This window comes from Panthera pardus, unplaced genomic scaffold, assembly GCF_024362965.1.
Source record: "Panthera pardus isolate Hobbes unplaced genomic scaffold, ASM2436296v1 HiC_scaffold_16, whole genome shotgun sequence".
In the NCBI taxonomy this organism is placed as follows: Eukaryota; Metazoa; Chordata; class Mammalia; order Carnivora; family Felidae; genus Panthera; species Panthera pardus.
Genome location: NW_026526721.1, coordinates 125,718,293 through 125,745,969, shown reverse-complemented (window position 1 = coordinate 125,745,969; position 27,677 = coordinate 125,718,293). Strand labels below are relative to the sequence as shown.

Sequence of the window (27,677 nt, the reverse complement as noted above, 5' to 3'; positions counted from 1 at the left end):
AGAGGGTCGGGAACAAAATGGAGCTTAAGGAAAGCAAATAGCCAGGAAGGTGAGTACCTACCAAAATCCTATCATATGAAGAATGGTTTAAAACCCTTCAGCGTTTCCTTACCACCCTGAGGAAAAAAATTCAAGCTTCTCACACAGCATATAGTCACTAATGACACCTTCTTTAAATCTTATCTCTTGCTCCACTTTCGTAAGCAATCTTTGTTGTCACATCAAATTACTTGCATTTCCCACAAAGAATTCACATTCCTTTGTCTGTACATGAAGTTCAATCTGCCCACAAGTCCTCCCACTACTTCTTTGCTTACTAATTTATGCTTAGTGTCTTAGACTTGGTTCCGAAGTCACCTCTAAGCAATTTCCATTAACCCTTATATTTCTTTAGAATATATAAAGAAACATATATTGTCTGTTTTATATATTTCCAGGAACCCCTATACATACCTTGGTTATACTATATAATGCAATTGTCTAATTGTTGACAGTCTTTTTGCCTTTAGACTACTTTAGAATGGAATTAAAAAAAAATCTTTATAACTTCAGTGCCTGGCAGGCAGCATGGTATATAGTAGGCATATAAAAATGTCTTGAAGAGATGTCATAAGGAAGACAGATTAGGTTTCTTCCATGTTATCAAGAGAGTCTATAAAGCTTCATGGAAACAAAAAGGTGTTCTTCCAATAAATGTGAAGATCTCCCACATTATGGGGTTGATATAATGGAACAGATTGACAAAAAGCTTATATTTCTATAAAAGAGAGAAACTTTAAATATATCAGAAAATCATCAACAATACATAGGTAAAAGCTGTGAATTTTAGCTTCTGTTCTCATCTTTTCATTTTAATTGCAAATTTCTCTGCCACTGAGATGGAAGGAGAAAAATAAGGATATGAAACTATACCTTCATGTAGTGTTTAAAGATGTCTGCAGCTGCATGCATGTCAACAATATCATAAATGATAAGTTTGCTGAAGGCAGCAAGTAGATTCCTTCTTTTATGTAAGGCCTCAATTTTATTAGCTTCATCTTCTTCATCACCCTCTAACCACAGAAAATAAATTCGTTATGAACTTTGGCCCTTTATACAAGGTAAAACAAAATAGACAATCTGTATAATCAAACACTGGCTTATAACTTTACAAGTAGTACCATTCAGTTTTAGATAAGATAAAAATTGTGATTATTTTAGGGTGGTATATTTAGTTACACTGATTATACATTTAGTAGGTACCAAGGTTCCTACTTCCAAGAGACTGTCACAACAAAGATTGCGTAAGATAAGCAAATCATATATAAATTCTTTTTCTGATATTTTTATCCTAATAATACTGTTGTCTGTCAATCTTGAAGATGCTATCTCTTCTCATTTCAATATTCTCTACATGCTATTAGCTATATTTTAACAGAGAAGAAATTTCTGGAAATGTTTAAGACATAGAGAAAAAGTTTTCTTTTAGAAAGAAATATGCGGGGAGTAATGGAAATATATGGAGGTGTTAGTTTTCAGTGCTTGTCCTAAACATGGTTACGTTATACATTTTGCAAAACATTTATGCATATATACATTTTTTAAAACAAAGCTTACTATCAAATACTTTCCAAATGAGAAGTGTTTCTTCCTCAGTTTTTTAATTCTTAGGTCCCACTGGCTTGTCTATCTTTGATCCCAGAAAAAATTTCTTCATAAGGCTCCAGATGTTCACATGTTAATGTTTGTTTTAGGCTCTGTACTGACGCTCCCATGTCTTGGCCTGCCCATACTTGGAGAGTGTTCTTTCTTTCCTTCTTCACATGTATATATTCAGAAAAGAACTTACTCAACTTTTCTCTTCCCTTTCCATTAATTACTCCTGCTGTGAAGCACCAAAGCTTCGAGAAGTTGGAAATCTTTTTGCTTAAGACAAGTAGTAGGTAAATTTTATCTCCTGTGATTAAAATGGACTCTAGAGATTTTGTTTCACAATTGAGTATTTTCTAAAATGTTCTGTTAAGTAAAGAACACTCTAATAGCACCAGACAGATCTGCAGATTAGATATACTACAGATCTTAAACAGCTGAAATAATCTATTTCACAAATATCCTATATAACATTTATTTATAGTCAGCCTAATTATGCTATGTTATCATTATGCAGGTTCAGCATAATTCTGACTGGTAAGGTTTGATAACAGTCTTTTAGCACTTAATACCTTACAGTTACATTTTGTTAAGAAATATATGGTGATTCTCAGGAATAGAAAGGAACTTGGATGCTTTCCTTTAGAGAAATTGTGAACCTGGACATAGTTCAATTAGGAACATATCTATCCTATATATACATTTTGCACATGTGGGAAATGACAAATGTACACATTTACCGTAGTATAATTTATAATAAGCAGAAGACTGAAAACTAGGGGTGCCTGGGTGGCTCAGTCTGTTAAGTGTCCAACTTTAGCTCAGGTCATGATCTCGCAGTTAGTGACTTTGAGCCCCATGTTGGGCTCTGTGCTGACAGTTCAGAGCCTGGAGCCTGCTTCAGATTGTCTCCCTCTCTCTGCCCCTCCTCCGCTCACACGCTCATGCACACTCTCTCCCTCTCAAAAAAATGAATAAACATTAGAAAAAAAAGATTGGAAAGTAGCCTAACATCAATCAATAGGAGACATATGACATAAATTATGCTATAAAGAATAATTATGCTATAGCTGTTGGAAAAAGAAAAAAGAAGCTCTGTATGTAGTGACAGGGAAAGACCTCTGGGGTACTATTCTAAAGAAGGGAGACTTTCACTGTATACATTTTTATTCTTGTTGGTTCCTGAACCACATGAATGCATTAACTCTTTTTTAAAAGAGAGAAATGCTAGTACTTTTTAGGACTGAATTTGAATTTTTTTCCTAGTATCTTTTGTGATAGGTAAAAAAAAAAAAAAAAAAAAAATCAATATTATATTGATGAGATAATAACTACAAATACCCATGCTCTGGTTCTCTTCGTCTTGGTCAATGAAAACATGATCCATCACAAAACTGAGGAGTTCAGACTGGAGTCCAGTATCTGGATTAAACACCAAAGGCTGGAGGCCTTCCCTGCCACCTGTCATTAATTGGTGGCTAAATATCATCAGAAGATCACAGAGTAACATGAATGCCTAGAATGCAAAGGGAATTAATTCATCAGTAATGTAATATATAAATATAACTATAACTAGAGATCAATGTTAATGAAAACATACTAAATTAAATGCACTTCATTAACAATACCATAACAGAAACTGAGTATTTAGTTTTAATTTCCAAACTTATTGAATATACTTTTTCTCATTAAATACTAGTCCCATTTAAGACTTTTCCTCCCTAAACATAATCTATTTCTTTTACATGGCTGTATTAATTCAAAACAGTTAAGAGATTTTGACTTGAAGTTAAGAAAAATGACTTAAAGCTAATTGTGGAAATACAAAATGAACAGAATAAATTATGACAGAGGACAGAAATCAATCATATACTTCTTAATCAAATAATAAGCATAAATCTTAAGACAAACTGTATTATTCAACAAATTACAATGCAGTACTCTAAATCTTAAAGCTACTATTTAAGGATTCTGCTTTAAAAAAATCTAACGTGGGGGCGCCTGGGTGGCTCAGTTGGTTAAGTGTCTGACTTCAGCTCAGGTCATGATCTCATGGTTCATGGGTCTGAGCCCTGCATCAGGCTCTGCTGACAGCTCAGAGCCTGGAGCCTGCTTCACATTCTGTGTCTCCCTCTCTCTCTGCCCCTCCTCAGCTTGTGCTTTCTCTCTCTCTCAAAAATAAACTTAAAAAAAAAAAAAAATCTTTCAGTAGGTTTAAAATTGAATTTAAGACCATTCACATAAAAATCACTATATGAAAGCTTGCCACAAGTTTAAAATTTTTTTTTTAACGTTTTATTTATTTTTGAGACAGGGAGAGACAGAGCATGAACAGGGGAGGGTCAGAGTGAGGGAGACACAGAATCTGAAACATGCTCCAGGCTCTGAGCAGTCAGCACAGAGCCCGATGCGGGGCTCGAACTCACGGACCGCGAGATCATGACCTGAGCTGAAGTCAGCAGCTTAACCGACTGAGCCACCCAGGCGCCCCAACTTGCCACAAGTTTAATCACATAAGGGAATTTTCAATATATTTCCTAAAGAAACAGTATGATAATGTTGTCAAATTTGCCCTATTTAATGGATGGTATGAAATGAGTCTGTGTTATCAGTTTACTGTAACTGAATGATTTTGTTGTAGGATAATTGAGGGCTCTGGTAACTCAAAACAATTCACTTACCCTGTTCTAAATATTGATTTCTATGGGAAAACACAATTTTGGTATGTATTTGGAGATGAGTGCATACTTGGCTGTCTACCTCCAGCAAGAATCATGGCAGTTCATGCTCTGACTACACCACCATGAACTACTAAATGTCTAAAGATATTCAGAAAGAGCCACTTGAAAAGGGGAGCATGAAGAGAATCCAGGGGGATGGATATATATAGAGAGAGAAAGAGAGAGGGAGAGGGAGAATCCAGGGGGATGGAGAGGGGGATGGAGAGGGAGAGGGAGAGGGAGAGGGTGAGGGCAAGGGAGAGGGCAGAGGGCAGGGGCAGGGGCAGAGGCAGAGGGAGAGGCAGAGGGAGAGACAGGCCACAGTTTTGGACATCACCAGTGATGATGCACAAACAATGTATTTTTGGTTTAAATGTCCTAAGCTTGGTAGTTTTAGACAGCACTCACTGATGGGGTTCAGCAGGTTTAGAGAATAAGGTTTAGAGAAGACCATCTCTGTTCCCATTTAAGTTAGATGCTGATAACTTAATAGATAACTAATAGATGTGATAACCTACTTAGAAGGGATAGCAAAATGTGAGTACTACAGTATTCTAATTAACTAGACATTTTCTAGTCCAACATTACGATGAAAAGAACAATATGGAAAAAAGTATTCTCTTTTATATAAAACAGTATATAGAAGTTTTTATATAAAACAGTATATAAAAGTACTTACCAGAAGAATAGTATAATTAAACAGTTTTTAAAAATCGCTTCATGGAAACAGTACTGCCTCGGGCTCTGCTTTGACCCTCTTTGGGCTGTGCTGCCCTTCCCAAGGATTGAGGAGTCTGCTAAACCAGTGGGATATATCCACCTGCACTCCTACTATCCAAGTACAGGGACTCAGGGATTCCTTGCCCTAAGAGACCTGATTCTGCTATCAAAGCCTGCACAGCCCTCTTCTCTGGGGAGACTATATCATTTGTGTGTGTACTCCAGGTCTCAGGGTGGCTGTTTGAGGGGATAATGTTGACAGTTTGGATTTATGGGCTGAAGTGTTAACATGCATGTGTGAGAAGTTCTTCCTGGTGTGATGAGAAGAGGGTAAGGTCAGAGGAGGGTGGACCACAGGCCAGCTTCAACCCTCCCAGTTTTGGGATAGAAGTCCCAGGAATCAGGAATTATGGAACCAGGTCATTATGATAGTGTATTTGTCTAGATAAAAAGACATAAAACAAATCTGTTAGCTTGCTTTGTTAAGTTAAATATTCAGACATCCATACTTTTGTCCCAGGTTCCATAAATGTTAGGGATAGATCTGTACGTTAAGAATGGTCATAAAAAATTTACATCTTCTTACTGTTCTTCAATGAATTTAGTTATTTTTATTGAGAGCTCTTAACTGATAATTTCTTACCTGTTCCTTCACTGGAGTATTAACATTAGATAGGCACTGTTGGCAAACAGCCAAAAAGGATTTCACTGTTTTCCTCAATACCAACAAATCCTCCTGTAAGACACATTCAAATTTGCAAACATGAATTACAATATCCTATAAACCTGATCCGTAAGAAATAATAAATGGAAGTAGCCAATTGACTTACTGTTAAGGAAATTCATAAAACCAAATTTATTGTTGGGAACCAAATCATATAGTTATTTCCTAGTTATCCTAATGGAAGGGGCATAATCCCAAACACTCAATTCTATTTAGCTATGGAATGCTCAGTATGATTTCCTCCAACATGTTTTCCTTTATAAATATGGTTTACTTGGGTTAATATTAAAATTGTTAGACATTCCAAAATACATACTAGTTGGTAGTAAGGTGAGGGGGCAGAGCAGCACACTGAAAAAAAAATCATTAAGCAACAAATGTGCACTTAATTTCCCCCATATTCTCAGCACTCTGCAAAATGTCAAGGGAAGAAAACTAAATGTTTTTTGAGAAAAAATAATTTTAAAACAGTGTCCTTGCCCTCAAGGGGTTAACATCCTAGCAGGGAATTAGGTTAATCACAGAGTAATTAAATGTTCAATTTTTTTTTTTTTTTTTTTTTGTACTACCTCTAACTGTAGCAGAGAGAGCTGAGCTGGAGGGACTTTTATAAAAGGATGGGCTTTAATTTAAAATTGAATGAGTGAACAGGATTTAATTAGATGGCCATATAATATTCAATGTGAAACATTTAAAAAATATAAAAGGAAATTTAAATTTATCAAGCACCTAAATGTGTCAGGCACTGGTTTGAGGGCTTAGTGTTACATAATCTAACATTTATATTGATTAGTAGTAGTCATTATTAGCAAGAGTTTGAAGCCAGGATTGTCTGATATCAGAGCTCATATTCTCACTAATGAGGAAGACACATGAGATAATTCAGTATTACATCGATATTTAAAGTAGTAATGAAGAGTAATTAAATTAGGCTGATGTAGAAATCACTTCTAAAAAGTATTCTGTTACTAAAGTTCTTAAAGCTACTCTTTGTGTAGATGACAGTACTAATTCCTTTTGGGGATCTTCACATCCCAAATAAAGATACTTAAAAAATTATGCACATTTCCTTTTGCTATCATGAGTGTAGTATTTGGAAGAAGGAATAAGGTCATTTTGTGCAGAATAGTAAAAAAAATAAAATAAAATGCTGTCTTAAAAACTTTTCATGTTCCTGCAGATGAACACCCAATAACCAAAACTCAACATTCTTTGACCTTCTCTAACTTCAAAGATTCATTATACATTAGGGGAAACAGACAAGAGAACAGTCAGCTGCAACAGAATGTAAGAAATACTATGTTGGAAAGCCTAATCCAGAGTCAAAAGTAGTCACAGAAGGGCTCCCAAAGAAGGTAACATGTAAGCTGAGCTCTGAACAACTAAAAATTACCCAGCTATATAGAAAAAGGTATCCCAGAGGGCACAAAATGTTCAAAAGCCTGAACATGCTTGTGAGAGGCTGTTAATTTATTGTGGCTGGGACACAAATAGGGAGGTGAGTGGCAAGAGAGAAAGCTGAAGAGGAAAACAGGATTCATTTCCATTTAAACAGGAGATCATTTAAAATTCCATGTTAAATCATCTACTAGCAATAACGAACTACTGTAGAAGAATCTTTATTATGAGAGTGCTACAATTTTGTTTTAAAGAATAATATTATAAGCAGAATGGAGAATGATATGGAATAGGGAGGTTAGTTAATAAGAAATACAATGTTCTGCTGAGTGCTAATTATGTGCTAAGTACTGTGTTCTACTGGCCATAAATTTAAATCTCACAATCACCATATGAAGTGTTAATATTCCTTTTATACCCATGAGGAAACAACTTCAGAACACCCATGGATTCTAAGTGATAGGGTAAGGATCCAAATGTAGGATTATCTTACTCTTGTGACTCTAAAGTAGTCCATGCTCTTAATCATTCTTCTCTGGTTCCCTTACATATTAACAAAGGCCATAGGAATAATTTAGAATGAGGGTCTGAAAATAAAATGTTGGCAGTGAAGATGTGAATAGACTGAAGAGAAATTATAAAGCAGCAGCATAGAATTTAGGAACTAATCAGAATGGGGCTGTTGATGAGTCCTAAATTTCCAGGTAGTCACCTATTAGGTGGATTATGGTGTTTATCACTGAAATAGTTAATGTAATAGTTCACAAAAATGCTAACATAATAGTTCAATTTTAGAGATGATGATCTGAGATTCCTGAAAAATATCCTACTGATGTTTAGTAGGCCACTGAATACAGGAGTTCAAAGGCCATGGGAAAGAATTTAAGAATAAAGATTTGGCAGTCCTCGGCATTTAAACGGCAACAGACATGATGGAAGAAGATGAGATCACTCAAGGAGAATATGTAGAGAAGGTGGACAAAAGTATCTTGGGGAACACCAACATTTAACAGATGGATAAGAAAGAAGAGCATATGAAGAAATCTAAGAAATGGTATGAGTAGGAATAAAAACCAGAAGAATATAGCATATTCTGGAAAGAAAACATTAAAAAATGGTTTTCTAATGTTTATTTACTTATTAAAGTTTACTTATTAAGAGAGAAACCAAGAGCAGGGGAGGAGCAGAGAGAGAGAATCTCAACTTGACTCCAAGGATCGAATTCACAAACCATGAGATCATGACCTGAACCAAAATCAACAGAGGCTTAACCAACTGAGCCCCTCAGCTGCACCTAAATGTTTATTTTGAGAGAAAGGGTATGCACACATGTGAGTGGATGGGAGAGGTGGAGAGAGAGAGGAAGAGAGATAATCCAAGCAGGCTCCATGCTGTCAGCACAGAGCTAGATGTGGGGCTCAATCTCACAAACTATCAGCTCATGTCCTGAGCTGAAATCAACAGTTGGATGTTTAACCAACTGAGCCATCCAGGTGCCCCAGAAAATGTTTTTAAGGAAAAAAAAAAAACATTAAAAAATGGAGATAGTAATTTAATAGTGACAAATGCCATAACAGAAAAGACAAGCTAAGGATTAGAAAGTATCCCATAAAACAATGATGAGGTTGTGAGTGATCTTGGGGAGAAAACTTTTTTTTTTTTTTTAATTTTATTTTATTATTTTTTTTTTTAATATATGAAATTTACTGTCAAATTGGTTTCCATACAACACCCAGTGCTCATCCCAAAAGGTGCCCTCCTCAATACCCATCACCCACCCTGCCCTCCCTCCCACCCTGCCCTCCCTCCCACCCCCCATCAACCCTCAGTTTGTTCTCAGTTTTTAACAGTCTCTTATGCTTTGGCTTGGGGAGAAAACTTTTAATGGAATTAAAAGGGCTGAAGTCAGACTGCAGTGGAAATCTTCCATTTTCTTGAATGGAAGAAAAAGAAGGCAACTCTTTGCTGAATAAATAACTGAAAGAAAAAAAGCAAGCCATGCTACTGACTAGCTCTATGATCTTAGTCAATTATTTTATGTCTCAGAATTACAGAGTTTAAAAATCTATAAACAAGACAGCTGAACTATGAGATTCTATGGTACTCTGTGATTCTGCTGAATTCACTAATAGGCACTCAAATGAGAACAAGACAGGTGCTAAGTGGTAATAAACCTCCCAGTATTCAAAGAATGACTGTTCACTGTTCCATTGCTAGTACCTAGAATAGTGCTTGGCACACGGCAGGTGTTTAATAAATACTTACTGAATGAAATGCAAGTATACGTAATACAGATGATATCACAATCCTAGGGTCAATGTGTAATATCTTCATTTTATCAAACTCTAAACAGAGTTTGAAAAAATGGTGCTAGGAGGTATTAATGCTCCTTTATTTCCTTAAATTTCTCAGCGTGCAAAGAAGCAGTCTAGGGAATCAGCTATCTTTGGAGTTGAAGCCAAATATTCCTTTAAAGGTCGATCATAAAGCAGATGTGTCTTATGTAAAATGGTAACTTGCCAATTCTTTTGAAGAATTATAAATTTAACATCACAACTAAGTAAGCAGCCTACCAATGACTAATCAGTAGAAGTATTTTAAGAAGAAACTGGAAATGGGAAGCAATCAAGAAAATAGAAGCTAAAGGCCTTTAGCAGTAAAGTTTGCACTAGATTTGGATGCAACTTAAATATTATCTGAGTGCTCAAGAAAATTAATTTAATTATAGTCAGTTCGATTCCATTAAGAGAAATATAAAACTAATAGTTTTAGGTAAATGGGCAGAGATACTATATATTTTAACTAAATCTTATATGGTAAAGCCCTTTAAACAGCTGGGAAGAGACGTTAGGTTCTTGTAGATTTCAGAATACAGTGCTTTTATTCACTTTACAATATTTCATTTGATTAAAATAGTTGGAATGATGATTCCCAAGGCTGTGATTGTGCTAAGTTAAGGCAGGCAACCACTTCTGGGATATGTGGTAATAAATATCTTGAGAAATTTTCAGGATGTTCAATCAAAACTTTAAAAGAGGTTCAGGGTTTGCCAGCTTAAAGCTCAAGTATTAAGGTAAATTTCACAGAATGGGCTTTATTCTTAATGTCTCTTAAAAAACAAGAATAAGGATAAGAAAAAATAAAAACATAAAAAGATTCTAAATAGGGCCAATAATAAGAGCTTAGTTTTAAAGGCACAAAAATTAGTAATTTACTTGAACTCCTTTAAAATATAAACCACTGAGGGGCACCTGGGTGGCTCAGTTGGTTTCAGTATCCGACTCTTGGTTTCAGCTCAGGCCATGATCTTACAGTTCGTGAATTCGAGCCCCATGTTGGGCTCTTGCTGACAGTGCAGAAGCTGCTTGGGATTCTCTTCCCCACAGCCGTCCCTCCCCCACTTTCTGCCCCTCCCTGGCGTACTCTCTCTCTCTCTCTCAAAATAAAGAAATAAACTTAAAAAATTTAAATATAAGCCACTGGCTATTTTAAAATTTGAGAAAACTTATTACATTCCACATATTCTGGAATGAAATACTTTCTCTCCTGTTGTAATAGTTGTAAAGTCATTGTGAAAAAAATTAAATATGTTTAACTTACACTGAATAAACAAGAGCATTTTGTATGTGGTATTTTTCTGGGCTAGAATTCAATAATAATAAAATTAACATTTACTGGCACTTACTGTGTACCAGGCACTAATCTTAGCTTTTCATGAATTAAATTTAATCCTCATAACTGTGATGGGTACTGATATTATTATCACTCCCATTTTATATATGAAGAAACAGGCACAAAGATGTTAAATGCAGGCCCAAAGACCAAAGCAGTGTGCCTCTAGTCTGTGCTCTTAACCATTTTGCTATAATGACTTTTTTCTATAAATTGAGAAAATTACTATGTTGAGGAAACAGGCATTATGGAGGTAAGATATTTGAAACTCAAATTACTCAAGTATATTTACATATAAACAAAACAGCCAGTCAACCTGATGGACTCTGAAAAATAATAACCCAAGAACAAGATATGCTGATTATCCAGACTGCAATTTTAAGAAACTAGAATATTTAGGGAGTACCTCTACAACTTTTAATAGGATGGTACTTTACTTATAAATTCCCTTTCTAGCCAGAGTACCTGAATTACAGAGGTGAGAACTAAACACAGTGAACAGAAGAGTAATCTGCCACTTAGTCCAGGATAAGCTATATATAAACTAAGTATATGGTACTTTTTTTCAAACACTTTTTCCTAAATGAAACAGTATTGTCTCTTATTTTCAGAAAGCAGCTTGGCATCATGAACACTTTTCCCTAAAGTAGCTATGGAAAGGAATTCAAATGGGTCAGGTGATAAGATTATACTGAGTCTTAAGTTATATCTTGGGGCTAGATTCTTTCATATCCATTTTGTAAGCTGCTTAACTAGCCTGGCTGAAGTTTTTCATTTTTTGGTTTTTTCTTCCTGGTAGTACTGAAACCAAAATTTCAAGGAATTAAGATGTTTTACACCCTGGTCGGCAAAATCTCAGCAATGAAAAATTTTGAACAAGGCTGGCATAATTAAGATGGTGAATTTATCATATAAGCCATATTAGAAAGAAGTTTTCTCAAAGGCACAAAGGCTCAAAGTTGACTTACTCTAACATCTTGAGAAGAAAAACAGATCTTAAATGTAGACTGTGCCTTAAGAACCAAGTATCTCAACATGATTATAGTCAGTGGAGAAAGGTCAGAGTTTAGTTCCTACACACACGAATATGTAGCTACTGTAGATCTGACATGCAGCATGGTAGATTTTGTCCTTCATCTGCATTTTGGAATAATGTGGGAAGTTAAGTTTGTCCCTTTGGTCCTAACAGTCACTATTTTCCCCCTATAACTCTGACTTCTCCTTTAGCTTTCTTCATTTTTGTGATTCCTTTTTATTATGTATCACAACTTTACATGTCGAGAGAAAGACTAAATTTAGTTGTCCTTTTATCTACAGCTGTGAAATACCCTTAAGATAACCACAGCCAGAAACTGAAGCCACAGAAAAACTAGTAGTACATCCATAAAATTCATTCAGTATTACCTGCCAAATACATATTTTTAGAATGGGCATAAATAGAACAGAAAAGTTGTAAAATAAGGACCAAGACCAGGTCAAAGATGTCAGGACATGAAAATAAAGCCTGTAAAGAATTTGGTGATCAGTGTTCATGACAAAAAAGGGGCACAAGACTAGTTACCCAGAAAAGACAAATAGGGTTATTGACAAACAAGACCATGGGGTTACCTTACGCAGCCAGGGATTGGCAAACTTTTTGTGTAAAGGGTCAGATAGTAATATTTTAGGCTCCATCAGCCATACAGTGTCTGTTCCAACCACTTAACTCTGACACTTAATATAAAAGCAGCCCTATATAGCACATAAATTATTGAGCATGCTGTGTTCCATTAAAACTTTATTATAAAAACAGGGGACAGGCCACATTTGGCCCATGGCCTGTAGTATGTCCTGTCTGTACTGGGCTATAAAGCTCTTTGAAGTATAAACTGTGTTATGTTTACCTGTATTTAGCACCATTACTAACACATAGTGAGGCTCATTATTTTTCAGCCCAATAAGTGATTATTCACATTAAATATGATAAAAACAAATGAAACTATATTCATTCACTTGGGATACATCAGTGAGCAAGAGACATAGTAAAAAGTGTCACCACTGTAGTGGGGTACACACTATGTTTAAAACTGCTTTCGTATGTTTCAACCCCATGTTTAAAAACCCTTTAAAACCGCTTTTTTGTATGAACAGCTGCTACTAGCTTCTCTTTTGGGGGATGGGGACAGGGTGTGCCCCTTCTGTGAATACACAGTAAATTAACTACTGAATATTTAACCCCCAAATGTAACACCTAGTTTTCAGTGTTGTTGCTGTTCTTGGTAATTTGAATCCCCACCTGCTGACTCTTGCCATTGCCTCAGATTAATCCATTTATGATGCAGGTACCCTTAAACTGCCTACTGTAGTTCCAAAACATCTTCTGACTTCCTTCCTATAGTGTACCAAGATGAAGGAAGCTAAAGGAGGAATCAGAGGGGCAGGGGAAAAGTAGCGACTGTTAGGACCAAAGTGAGAGACCTGAATTCCCAAATCATTCCAAGATACAGATGGAGAACAAACAACTACCATGTTCTTTCTCTACACTAGCTACTGAGCATGTTTACCCACTTCCACAGCCTCAGATAATAGTTCATTTAGCACCCATTCTTGGTTGTGAAAGGGGAGACTAGGAAAGCATAGACAAGGACTCAGTTTAATGCCATCAAAACAAAGTTATTGTTTGCTGAAACACTTTTTTCAATTCAATCTTCCCAACAACCATATCCAACAGTGATCGATCACATACCCATTAGGAAACTCAGGTTCAAAGGTGAAGTAACTTGCTTATCTTTGCCACAGGAGGTAAAAAATGGCACCAAAATTCAAACTTACATTTAACTCCAAAGATAATGCTCCGACACAAAAAATTCTGGAAATATACCTTATTTACAAAGTAGGAGCTTCTTATATATATATGAATTGGGTATGTGACAAGAAATCATATAACAAATACCTAGAAATTTTAGAATGGCTGCTGGAAAAAACATTTGAAAAACAAAAAACCTATTGTAGGAAGGAAAAGGCATTATGATATCAGAGGATATTAAGTAGAATATAAAATACACATTTCCTTTCTATTCTAAATGGACAGAGGAAAGTAAACTTCTTTTATCACTTATTCTGGTGAGGCAAATCTCCAATCTCTGTACAAGAAAGTGGGAAATGTTATGTTTTATTTAAACATTCTTAAAACTGCTTTAGACCTCAAATAAGCTCCGTTAAAACATACTTTTACATTATAATAACTGTTACTTAGAACAGATCTTCTCAGTCCTGGCTTACTACTTATATGAAAGGCATTATATATGTTAAGGAGTTTCAGTGTTTATAAATTAGGTGCTTTAAAGACCACTGTCCCCGTGTAAGTAGAAACAGCACCTGACTGGACAAGCTAGTAAAGCTTGAGGAAGACTTACATGGTCTTTCCCCACCAGACAGCAATGTTCAAAACTGGAGGCCCAGGAGGAATAGGGTTGCAAACAGCATGTAATTCTTAATGGAATGTTAGAATCATGGCTTGTAAGTTCTTTTCTAAGTTGAACATATTTACTTCTGATTTCAGAGATTTTTAGAATGTTATATAACATTTTGGAGAAGTTTGGAATCTGGTATAAACAGTCATCTACTTCAGTATTCCAGACTTTTTATTTTTCCTTCAGAGAACATTCTGAGAGCTGAACAAGAAAAGGGTATTAAACAAGATCTGGATCCTTTTCCCCTAACTTTCCTAGACCAGCCATGAGGCACCTGAGATAGGACTTAATATTAATAGAAACACAACTATCAAAGAATGACTATGAAGTCTTGGAACAATCAAAAGGAAAGGCTTTAAATTAACTAGATACTTACTGAGGATGGAATTCTCATGAAATAAAAGGTAAGGGTTAAAGATTTAAGAAGAAAAGAATGAAGTAAAATGGTTATATGCTACTAAAAATTTGTTCCTAGAGAGACAACTATTACTTCCCATTCTTGGCCCCATTCCTTCCCCATACAAAGCAGTTAACTCTGCAGATGGAGAGGTATTTTATGATTCTAGGAATCTGGAGCAAGGTCCCAAGTGAGCTCTCTTATTTTTGTTATTTTAAAGGACTAGGAAGGGAAAAGAAAGAGGTGTAGAAAGCCGCCTATAGATTTTTACACATTTTAAGACTATTTCTAGTACATTTCTAAAAATGTATGTTTGTATAAAGAATAGCAAGGTTAAACATGTCTCCTCACTGAGCTTGGCCATCTTCAGGTCCCACCTTCACCCTAACTCTTCCCTTCCCTTACCTCTGTTTGGAGGTAAACAAGTTGGACTCTGCAGAGGAGACTCTTCAGTCAAGAAGGTAATGGAGGAATAAATTTTGCAGCTAAATACCTCAAAAATAATGTGACTTACAGTTACCTAAGGGATGCTGATTTTCTTTAACTTAAAAGATTAGGGAATAGGGCCAGGGTCCAAAAGGCAGGGATGTCTGCCCCAGGCCCTGTCTACCACTGTCTTAGGAACATGCAGGGTAAGGGAGAGAGCTACAAATTTAAGATTAGAGAGAGTAGGACAGCTCCTCCCAGGAGGGAAAAAAATACTTAGGATAAATTCTAGATCCCCAGGCCAAAAAAGGCAATAGGGGCATTATATTAGCCCTAACTCTTATTTACCTGGCTCTTTAAATGTCTTTGTATATGTCCAGAAGGAGCTGAAGGAAGAAGGATGTTTTCTGTTAGAGAAGAGAAACTGAAGGCTGCTTCTACAGGACCAGCACTAGGGGGCACCGGAGCAAAGTATACTGAGCATGACCTGTGTGACTGCCAAAGAGCTTCAACTCTGGAAATTAGGGGAACAGAGGAAATACCCATTGGTGAAACCCAATGCACTTCCAGTTCAAATAAAGATCTAATCCTGTTCTTGATATAGTCTTCTCACAAACTTTATTTTATAAAAGTGTTCACTGTTGTGTTGAATTTAAACTTCAAATATAACTACCATTCATAAATTTCTGAATGACCATGTTCATGACAACAGAAAAGAAAAATAAATTTTAGAAAGTACTCTCTGAAAGGCAATTTGGCAATACAAATCAAGCCTTAAAAGTATGTACCATCTTTGACCCAGCAGTTCCATTTCTAAGAATACAATACAGGATGAAACAATGTAAAACACAGAACAAACTTTTGTACCAGAATGTCCATCATGGCATTAATTTTATTTCTTAACATGCTTAAACAACCTAAATATCCAAGAGATAAGAGTGGTGAAATAAATCATGGAAGAGCTATACAATGGACTATCGTGCATACATTAAATATATTATCTATAAACACTTAATAACTGAAGGAAATGTTGATTGTAGAGGAGACACAAAATTTTGGAAACTGCAAACACATTATGATTTCAATAAGACTGAAATATGTTAGAAAAAGTATTGAAGGAAAATACACCAAAATATCAACAGTGGTTATCCATAGGTGGTAAGATTCAGAAATTTTATTTATATATTTTTTACAATGAACAAGTACTCCAATAATAGAGGCCAAATTTATGAAAACCTTTCTGCTTTATATTATACACCAAACACTAATAAACAATTTATTAATCAAAAACAAGTTGACCTCATAACTGTATACTTAAACTGTAACCCACTGGGCATTACAAACTGAGGCATTTAAAATCACAGTCACTTCTCATTTAAATGTATCCTCTTCAGGGATACAGAATGATGAAAAGTGGCTATATAACATAACTTCAGTATCCAACTGATTAACACACATTGTTAGCTTGTGTTCAGCAAGGAGTCAACCAAAGTGTCCTTAGAAAATTTGTTTAACAATAACAACGACAACAACAAAACTCTCTAGAACTAGTTGTATTAAAATCTTAATAACGGAAGAATTTAAAAAGTGCTAACAGAAGAACTACTCGATTGAGATTCAAAAGAATTGTGCTCTAAGTTTCCGATCTTAGTCAAGTCCCAATGTTTCTAAGTATCAGGTTCCTTACCAGTACAATGGGGTTATCATAACATCCACTTTAGAATTATTAGGAAGACATAATTAAAGCATTTAATTCAAGTGATTTACAAAATCACTTGATGTAAAACATCAACAAATATTAACAGCAATGTCCTCTTCTAGGCCTTATCTACAACAGGTTCCATCAAATCACTTCCAAACTTCCTTATAGCTTTAATATCACATTTATAAACAATAGAATAATGTTGCTACAACAAATAAGATACAGGACACATTAGGCATTTTTCTAGTATTCATCCAAGTTTAACAACTCTGTGAGTTATATATGATAAGTCAAAACGTAAGATTCGGATGGAGAATCAAGATGTTTTTGTACTAGTAGTTTTTGAAAGTTGTTGTGATAAAATTATCACTGTTAGATATCATCAATAAAAACAATCCCTCAAACAGTATCAAAAGGTATAAAGCAAAAAGTAAATTTATCTCCTTATGCCTGCCCCCAAAGAATTTCTATTTCCTAGAGCCAATCACTGTTGAGATTCTTACATATCTACCCAGACATCTGCAGTTAAGGAAGTTATTAACCTTAGCAGATTGAAGAATTTTAGAGCTAGAAAAAATTGGCCCAATATAACTTTCAATTTTATAAATAAGTAACCTGACACACGTACGTGATTATTTTAGTTGTTAATATCTGGAACGCAATTCACAATAGATAAAATGCTATGACATAAATTACTGGTTTTAAAATTATCCAAGTGATTTGCCTCAAGGTTATTTATACAACAAGCTAATGATGTGGCTGGAACTACAGTTAGGAAGCTGATAACAAATGCTATAGTAATAATATATATTAAATGCATACAAAGCTTACGTTTTTAAAGTTTCAAAGATCTTAAAGTTTCAAAGATATTCTACATCATACAGCGGATTAGAAAGTTTGGCAATTCATGAACTAGTTATTACTATGCATAAAAATCAATACAACTGTTTTATAAGGAGAAATCTTAGCAATGAGAGACTTTTAAAGTTTGTGTTTTGAAGATTCACGCTTTTCAAGATTATCACTTAGAGAATTACTTTTAAATTATAGATATAAACAACACACAACGATTAATTACTGAATACACTTTGGTTAAAAAAAAACCAACAACTTCAAAATGAGAAGAAATAATGTGAGAGAGACACTTAAAGTAAGGAGAATTTCATATATGATATGAATGCACACAAGACTATAAACAGAAATCAACTGAATAATAAAGCACCTAAAAGATCCTGCAGCATTCTTTCTAGCATAAAGAAAATCAGTGTTGACCACAAAAGCTGCATTGCCACTGTGGCAATGACAACTACAAAATCTGTATTATGACTAATGACAAAAAATGAAGATATCTTTTATTAGAAGAATGTGTGAGAAATTAAACAGAAAGGTAAGGAATCTCAAAATAATTCTACCGTAACAGGATTTAAAAAAACAGAAAACATTCAAAGAAGTGGGTTCAAGAATAAGTCTCACTCCAATTATGGAATATAGTTATAAAAGAACAAAATTGCAATTAAACTTAATAGAGGAATTAACCATTAATTATGCTAAATTTTTAACAAGTATATATTCCAATTTACTTAAATACAAGTATCAATATCCAGCCAAATTATAAAGAGCTCAGATAACCTAAATAATCTAAGTGGAAAAAAACTGAATGCCAAAATCAGATGGAAAAATCAAAGTAAAAATTAAGTAATTGTGTGTAATATACACACTCTTGCTATCAAATTTTAACTTACATATATTCAAGCTCCTTTAATTTTGCCATATTAAAGAACATTTCAAAGACATGAAAATGTAATACACCTTTAAATAACTTTTGTTACTAACAAAAGGTTAACTCTGATTTTTGCTTTTTAAGACTAACATTGTCAATAAAATAGAAAAATGAGGCAGCTAACCAATATATTACTGTTGTTCTAACTGAAAATAAATAAAACCCCAAGTATTTTCTAAAGGCAGAAAAATCCTCAAATTATTAACAGGAAAGAAAAGAATGCTCCATATCAAGTTGTTGGTTCTATGATGTATTATTAGCCTTCTTTACTGGTTGAATAGCACCTGTTTTATTAAGAGGAGGATATGTAAACATAATATTTTTATTTGGTTCTTTATCAAGTATTTGTTTTTACACCTATGTTCAAGCCTTTCTCATTTCATGAGACAACTGAAATATATTTGTATCAGACAGTTCTAATATATAAATAGTATTTTTTTGGTCTGATTCTCTTCATGGTTCTGTTCATGGTTCTGTTCATGGTTTCTCATTTTCTTTTTAGTTGAGTAGTCTTTACTATAAGCTCATTTTTCTTTAAATTTTCTTTGCCTCTTAGAGACAAATTCCTTCAAAAAGGAATTACATTTGATTCTATTAGGTGCTTGAAGATACCACTACCACAAATATTTTAAATCAAAATCTTAATTTGCTTTAAAAAATTTTTTTTAATGGAGCACTGAAGTAGTATGAATTTAGGGTGGGAACCTATATGAAAACTCGCTCATGGTTATCAACTTTCATGAAAGACGTATTTTCTCCCATTTAATCAATGACAAATTTTAAGACAGGCTATTTTCCTTACATCCCCCCATGAATGGAGCTGGTGTGGGCTTATTTCTAATTTATCCTTGTGTGGGAAGTAGCTCTTTAGGATCCCAAGTTTATCAGGGAGATGTGCTACCCATTAGATATTCCACCTTGGAAGGGCCTTGGGATTTGTCTAGATTAGACAATATCCTCAAGGTTAACTAGGCTTTAGGCTCTGATTTGATTCTCTTAGATCCTAGTTTCATTTTAATCTCTGATTTGTACTTCCTTTATTTCAAATGGCCATGCATAGATTAAAATTTTAAAAAATTTATCTAACAATTTGTTTTTAACAAGAATGTTGTTTAGTTTGGGCCCCAAGGTGCCATAATTCAATAACTAAGAGCTACACAGTATTACCTTCAATATTTTTCTTTTAAATAGCATGCCATTTATCAGAGCTCTTGTGGTTTCCACTACAATTATTCCTTATAAGACTTTTAACTTGGTGTATCTATACAACTCTGCATCTATTGAAGAACTGGTTATCTTCCAAAGAGGTAAAATATACTTACTCATAGGATAAAGCAAAATTGATAACAATAATTATATATTTTATTAAAAATTATAATTTATTATAACTGGTAACAATAAATTATTAAATAATGATTTAAACAAGGTTATTTTGTTTTAGTAATAACCCTTCTGCCTTCAGAAACTCTTACTTACTTTGGAAGGAGAACCATCAGTAATTTTCACCAACTGCCAAAGAATCGAGTAATGGGAACACTGCAGTGCCTGTACGACTATCTGTATCAAATAAAAAAATTCAAACAAATGAGACATAATTTATGTTTGTACAGTATTAACAATGTTTATCATAGTTTTTTTCTTATAATAAGGTTTCAAGTCCAAATTTTTGTAGAATTAATGGAATGTGTAAAATAATATTTGGTTAAAAAAAAGACCAACATATCAATCTAGAGAATAAAGATATAACATGTCTTGATAAATATGGACCCAAATAACACTATGTTTTAAACAAAAATCTACTGTTATGAATAGTTTGCACAGATTTTTAAAGGGAGACTGAAGAAATAAGTTTTATCCAAATTTTATAATGATTACTTTTGTTTTAAAGCATTTTTACTATGAAATAGAACACTTATACAGAAATGTACATAAAACATTTAATAACTTAATATAAAGAAAGTTATCTATGTAACCACCACCCAGATCAAGAAACAGAACATTGCCAGCAATTTCTCCCAATATTTTTCTTCCCTCTAAGGAAGGCTAATAGTCATTTTGACTTATCAGGCAGTCAGTACATTTTATCTACCTAAGTCTCCATCTCTAAATACTGAGTTTATTATGTCTAGTTGTGAATATTATATAAATGGAATCATGTAATATGTATTACTTTGATTCTGATTTCTTTCATTTTAACATTTACAGTTAGGATTCATACACATTGCTGCATATAGCTATAGTTCATTATTTCTTTATACTATATTTAGAATATCCTATTTATTCATTCATTCCATTGTTGCTGAGCTTTTACAGTGCTTATAGTTTGAGGCCATCATGAATAATGCTGCTATGAACATTCTTATTCTATGTCTCCTGGTACCCATATATGCATTTGTCTAGCTAAGAGGTTCTTGAAGTTTTTAGTTCTCAGGACCTTTCTACACTCTTAAAAATTACTAAAAAATTCCTTTCAAAGAAACCTAAATTGCTTTTGTTTATGTGAATTATATAACAGATTTATCATATTAGAAATTATAAGTAATGTTTCAAATACATATTAATTCATTTAAAAATTAATAGAGGTGCCTGGGTGTCCCAGTTTGTTATGTCTGACTCTTGTTACTGGCTCAGGTCATGATCCCACAGTCTGTGAGTTCAAGTCCATGTTGGGCTCTGCACTGATGGCATGCAGTCTGCTTGGCATTTGGTCTCTCCTTCCCTCTGCCCCTCCCCCACTTATGTGCTCTCTGTCTCTCTTGCTCTCAAAATAAATAAGTAAACTTAAAAAAAAAAATTAAAATGAACAAATCATATAATAAAGAATACATATTTCTGAAAAAGCACTAAATTTTCTAAAATGAAAATCATTTAGTGGGAAGAATGGCACTGTTTCACAGTTTTGCAAATCTCTTTAATGTCCAGCTCAATAGAAAACAGGGTTTCAAATCTGCTTCTGCATTTTATTAAAATATGCTGTTTTGATTGAAGTATGTGAAGAAATTCCAGTGTCACAGATTGCTGGAAAAAGGATTACATTTTAGTAGTCTTTATAGATAAATGTGGATATTCTTTGACATGACACCAATACTTCAATGTACATTTGTGAGATTATAAAAGCAAATAATATCTTCCTCTTATCATAAAAATAGTTTGATCTCAAAGACCTGTCCTGGAAACTAACAGGGTTCTCCAAACTATACTTTGAGGGCCACTGTTGTACGAATAGGATTGCTGGATTATATAGTGTGTGCATGTTTAACTTTATGGTAGATAGTACCAAGAGTACTATCTTAATGTAGTATTAACTTACATTTCTCTAAATACTAATGGACATAGGCACATTTTCATTTTCTATTGGCACTGAATTCTTGTTCTATGAAATATCTGTCCCTATTTTCAGAGACAAATAACAGAATTTAGGAAGATAAAACTGGTTAAGAATCATAACTATAGAATAATTTCATTTTGGATAGGCCTTTTACTACATTTTTGTTTGAATACATGATATATTTTTATTGCAATAAAGCATTATCTAATAATATATTCCACCATTATAGTATCTCTATTATCTTCCCCACTTGATAAAGTAAAAATTATAAGAAGAGATATATGTAGATAATAAATCAAAATAGAAATCAGTAAGTAGAATGTGAAGAAAGTGGTTAAAATTTTAGCTGGTTTGAACTTCAAAAATTTTAGGATCCAGATCACATAAGCAAAACATATCTCCAATACACCTATTCACCACTGAAAATAACTCATCAGAATTAGAGAGATAAGTAGTGCTGCCTTTGATGTAACATCAATAAGATGATGTCAGGATCTTATCAAACATAGTAATAATTAAATGACTGACTCATGTCAGAAACAAGACTACTGAAACACTGTCAAGTTATGAACATTTAATGCTAAAGAAATCACCTCATTATACTCAGGAAATGCTCAATATGCGTACATGTACTGGTTGAGACATACTGTGATAACCTCTAATTTAGAATACAGGTACACTGGTAATGTGATTTGTGTGGAAGGAAAAGAGAATATTAAAAAAATTCTTATTTGAAACAACCTGAATTGTTAAACTACCGGAAAAGTAATATACAAATAACATTATCAGTAGGAAATTAAGATACAGAAAAAAGTAATGTTGAAGAATAGTTTAATTTTACCATTTCTCCTAATCATCACAAATATAATTTCCTTTCCTTCTACATTTCTATTGACCTATATACTAGGAAGTTATGCAAACTGTTCCAAAGTTTTGCAGAAGTATCTTAGAAATGGTTATGAGGGAAGCAGACACTTGGCCACTCCAATATCTATTTCAAATACAGCATCCCCATTTTATTGTTTCATATGTCAGTATTCATCATGAGTTTACTTCAAAAAGGCTCCATTGCATTATTTTAAAATAAAAAGCTCACTTTCACTGACTAGGAAGCATTCTGTCTTCTCACAGGTATAATTATATAACAATATACCTGATCCCATTTCAAAAGAAAATTTAGAATGCTTTCTTCCTGGCTTTACATCATTATCCTCCATACTAGTAGTGATGTTATACTAACTTGTCCAGACATCATTTATTCAGCAACTTAATTTTTCTGTAGTAGAGACAGATGAAACAAAAAGGACAAACAACAAAAAACAGAAAAAGCCAAAAGAGATTGTTTTAACTGGTGAGGACCACAGTCCTTCTCCCTTTCCTTGACTCCCTGGAGAGGGTCTTCCAATAATACATCAAGTATAGGGCTGATGACAAAGAATTTCTTCCAAACCTACCCCTCTGGCCTCCTGTTTCCAAGAGCTAACACTGTTCCTGGGAGAACACAGTAATGTATACTGCACACTTCTGGGCAAAAGTAGTAAAGAAGCAGGAGTGCCTATTCTATTTTCTACTCTCCTATCTGCTAGCAGGATACCAATGACCCAGGAGACCTTGGGTCCTTGAATGACTGGGTGGTGCAGTGACACCCCACTTCCCTTAATTGCATTTTATAAGAGTGAGAATAAATTTCTATTGTGTTAAGCCACTGAGATATTGAGATTAATCTATTATAGCAGTTAGCATTACCATAATCAACATAAAATTATTTATTAGCCCTTTTCCTTAATAATTACTTTTACCTATTTAAAGGAATCACAGCTCTTTATCTTTGATTAACAGATTGAATTAATGAGAATCAATCAACTTCTGGCTAATGATAGCACATATCCTAAAGATGAACTGTAGGATTATATGTAAATAAAGAAAGGTGGTGGGGAGGTGCCTGCATGACTCAGCTAGTTAAGTGTCCAACTCTTGGTTTTTGCTCAGGTCATGATCTCATGGTTTGTGGGTTTGAGCCCCATGTCAGATTCTGTGCTGACAGTGCAGAGCCTGCTTGGGATTCCCTCTTTCCCTCTCTGCCCCTTCCCTGCTTTCTCTAAGTAAATTATTTAAAAAAATAATTAAAAAATGAAGACTAAATGACAAGCTCCTAGAATGTTTATGTTTTGAAAAACTGAATTTTTATGGAAAATACAATATGACTATAGAATAATAAGAAAAATGATTATGCATACGTAATATATACATGTGTAGATATATATTAACTACATGCACAGGGCATGTTTAAAATACTGAAAATCCACATAATGACTGTGGGATAAATTGGGGTTGTTTCACTTTTCTGTTTGCAAGAGACTTTAAGGGGTTGGAGGATCAATTTTTTTAGTGGCTACATGCATGACACGAGAGTAAATTCAACCTCATACTAGTCTGCTTTTCATATCCAATACTGGTTTTTCTATCATATTCAGAGTAGGTTAACATGCGTGACAATATCCCCTTAAAAAAAAGTCTTTAGATGCAAATTGATAATCAACATGGCTTTACCAAGAAGAATGTAAGGCTGGCAAATAAGCACATGAAAAGATGTTTAACATCATTAGCATTAAGGAAATGTACATTAATTAAAAGCACAATGAGATACCACTACATACCTACAAGGAGGGCTAAAGTAAAAACTAATCAAGCGCTGCTAAGGATGCGGAACAAATGGGACTTTCGCGTTGCTGGAAGGAATGCAGAATGGTGCAGACACTGGAAAATGGTGTGGCAGTTTCTAATAAGGTCAAACACACACTGATACCCTAATACCTACAACTATGCTCTTGGGCATTCACTTTAGAGAAGTGAAAACTTATGTTCATATAAAAAGCTGTACACATATGTTCACTTTAGTTGTGACAGCGAAAAGATGGAAACAACCCAAATGCCTTTCAACAGGTGAATGAATAAAACAAACGGCTGTATCCACACAATGGAGTAGAATCGAACCAACGATTAATTAAAAAATGAACCAACTACTGATTCAAACAATATGGATTAATCTAAAAGGCATTATGGTCAGTGAAGACATTATGCTCAATGAAAGATTTTATGTTCTAAAGGGTTACAACACTTTATGATTTCATTTATTTGGAAACCTTAAAAAGACAAATCCATAGTGATGGAAAACAGAGCAGTGGTTTGCAGGAGTTGTAGGTAGGGCAAGCATCTAATTATAAAGGGATCGAATGAAGAAAAAAATAGATATGTGATATCCCTTGTGATGGTGATTATATAAATCTATGCACATGTTAAAATTCATAACTTTACATAAAAGAAAAAAAGGTCAGTTTTACCATATAATAATTAAAAATAATAGTCAATATGGCCAAGAGTTTGCAGTAATAATTTTCTTGAGAAAATGCTAACAAAAGCAAAAACATTAAGGCAAGTCATAGTGATAAGTAACAAATAATTCTTTAATAGAGAAGAAAGATTCCTAAGTTCTACATGTGCTTTGAGAATGAAGAATCATCCCATTCATTGTATTACCAGTGGCCGTAGTATACTATACATTAAAAAAAAAAAATCATCGTAAGAGTAAAAAAGAGTTAAAAATACAAATAGTAAAAGATTAACTTCTGCAACTAAGAAATTAAAAGACTTCTCAAGGAATGGATTACACACCAGGCTAATGCATATTAATCCTTGACAGTTTTGGACCCTGGAATTCTGCTGTCAAGCTTTCTCATAAGTTCCAAGTAGTATTTAAAACAAGGAAGAGTGGGGCGCCTGGGTGGCTCGGTCGGTTAAGCATCCGACTTCGGCTCAGGTCATGATCTCGTGGTCCGTGAGTTCGAGCCCCGCGTGGGGCTCTGTGCTGACAGCTCAGAGCCTGGAGCCTGTTTCAGATTCTGTGTCTCTCTCTCTCTGACCCTCCCCCGTTCATGCTCTGTCTCTCTTTGTCTCAAAAATAAATAAACGTTAAAAAAAATTTTTTTAAAACAAGGAAGAGTATGAAGAAAAATGTGATATGTCAATGATAAGGTCCAGTGTGGAATATTATAATCTCTTTTAGTGAGATTTCTTCATAGTGATCTCCAAAAGAGGGTTTGGCATATAGTGAAAAGGACACTGCCAAGGCATTCACATCATACAACCTTAGGCCTACTCTTAAACAGTTCATGTGTACTAGCCTTTTCTTCCCAAACAATGTAGGCTTTAACATCAAAAAAGATCTTGCCACTTTTCATGTCATTGATCAGCTTGAAAGATCCAATTAGCAATTTCTGCTGCTGACCTTGAAATTCTCTAGTAATACAAGCAAACAATTGTCCAAACAACATATACAACATCTCAACCATTCCTAAATCATTAAGAAACCATAACATAATACTTAGTGGAGACAGAATTTTGGTCCACATAAAATGGTGAAAGTAGGGAACATTCATAATTCCAAGAGAAGAATAGTCACTTAAAAACATATTCAAAGTAAAATGAATAATTTATGCAAATAGATTCCAAACATTTTTTTTTTAAGTTTATTTATTTTGAGAGAAAGAGAAAGTGCAAGTGGGGCGGGGGCAGAGAGAAAGAGAGACAGAATCCCTCTTTTCGTGGGATTTGATCTCACAAACCATGAGATCATGACCTGAGCTGAAACCAAGAGTCAGATGCTTAACCGAATGAGCCACACAGGTGCCCCCCCTAAACATTATAAAAAATAACACTATTAAAACACAAGAAAAAAAAGAAGTGAATATTTAAATGACTTAGAAACGTGTGGGAAGGCTTTCCAAGTAAGACATCAAACAAAAAACTGATAATTCTGATTATGTAAAGAATATTTATATACCAGACAACAAGATATAATAAAATTAAAAATTCCCATTGGTAAATTACTGCAACAAATGACATAAGCTTAAGAACATTAATATAAAGAACTTAAAAAGTAAAATGAAACTGGAGATCTGCCATACAACATTGTACCTATAGTTAACAATAGTGTACTAGAGACTTAAAAATTTGTTGAGAGTAGACTTCATGTTATGTGTTTTTTACTATAAAAACAAAACAAAAAAAAAATTAACACAACAAAAAGATGGGGAAACATAAAGAAAGGTTATTTAAGAGAGGCATATAAAAACTAATCAGAGATATAATTGTATGGCATTTTAAAACTGTAGTCTGAAAAATAAGAGCTCTGTTTTTCTAACAGATGTTTTACTCAGTATTCAAGTCTTCTGCTAGACTAGGAGCTTAAAACAAATATATTACCTGATCTTAGAGAATAATCTAGATGGAAAATAAGTTTCAACTGTAACAATTTAGTAACTGGTTTGACTAAGTGTACACATGCAGGGTCAGGTGTTAAGGGGCAAGAAGAAGGACTCCTGTCTTAGCCAGGAAGAGTAATATGGTTAGGAAAAACTTTCTAGAGAAGCAAAAGTGTATATACTAAATCTTTAAAGAAAGATGTAAGATTTAACCTGGCAACAAAGGGACAATGTAAGTTGAAGAAAAAGCAATTTCAAAAAAAAAGCCTCACCAATAAACTGTGAACAGTCTGATACAGAGTAAATATAAGCATATACTGAGGCTAGATCAGCAAAAACCAAATCACAAAGGGCCTTATAAAAGAGTGACTATATATCCTGGTTTATGCCTACGTCTTGGAATAATTATTAACAGTACTCCTTTTCACTTTCAAAAGTACACTTGTTTGTGGACAACAACATGGTCAC

General features: G+C 34.1%; 1 protein-coding gene across 3 annotated transcripts in view; it reads right to left on the bottom strand.

Annotated features, from left to right (window-relative positions):
* Positions 1 to 27,677, bottom strand: part of STAG1 (stromal antigen 1) — a 403,080-nt gene that overhangs the window by 33,434 nt on the left and 341,969 nt on the right. For all 3 annotated transcript variants that reach the window (XM_019437287.2, XM_019437295.2, XM_019437306.2), the window contains 4 exons: positions 20,097 to 20,177; positions 5,713 to 5,805; positions 2,971 to 3,145; positions 913 to 1,052 (listed from right to left, as the gene is read on the bottom strand). In XM_019437287.2, coding sequence (XP_019292832.1) covers positions 913 to 1,052; positions 2,971 to 3,145; positions 5,713 to 5,805; positions 20,097 to 20,177 — 489 coding nt within the window. The remainder of the gene's footprint in view (positions 1 to 912; positions 1,053 to 2,970; positions 3,146 to 5,712; positions 5,806 to 20,096; positions 20,178 to 27,677) is intronic.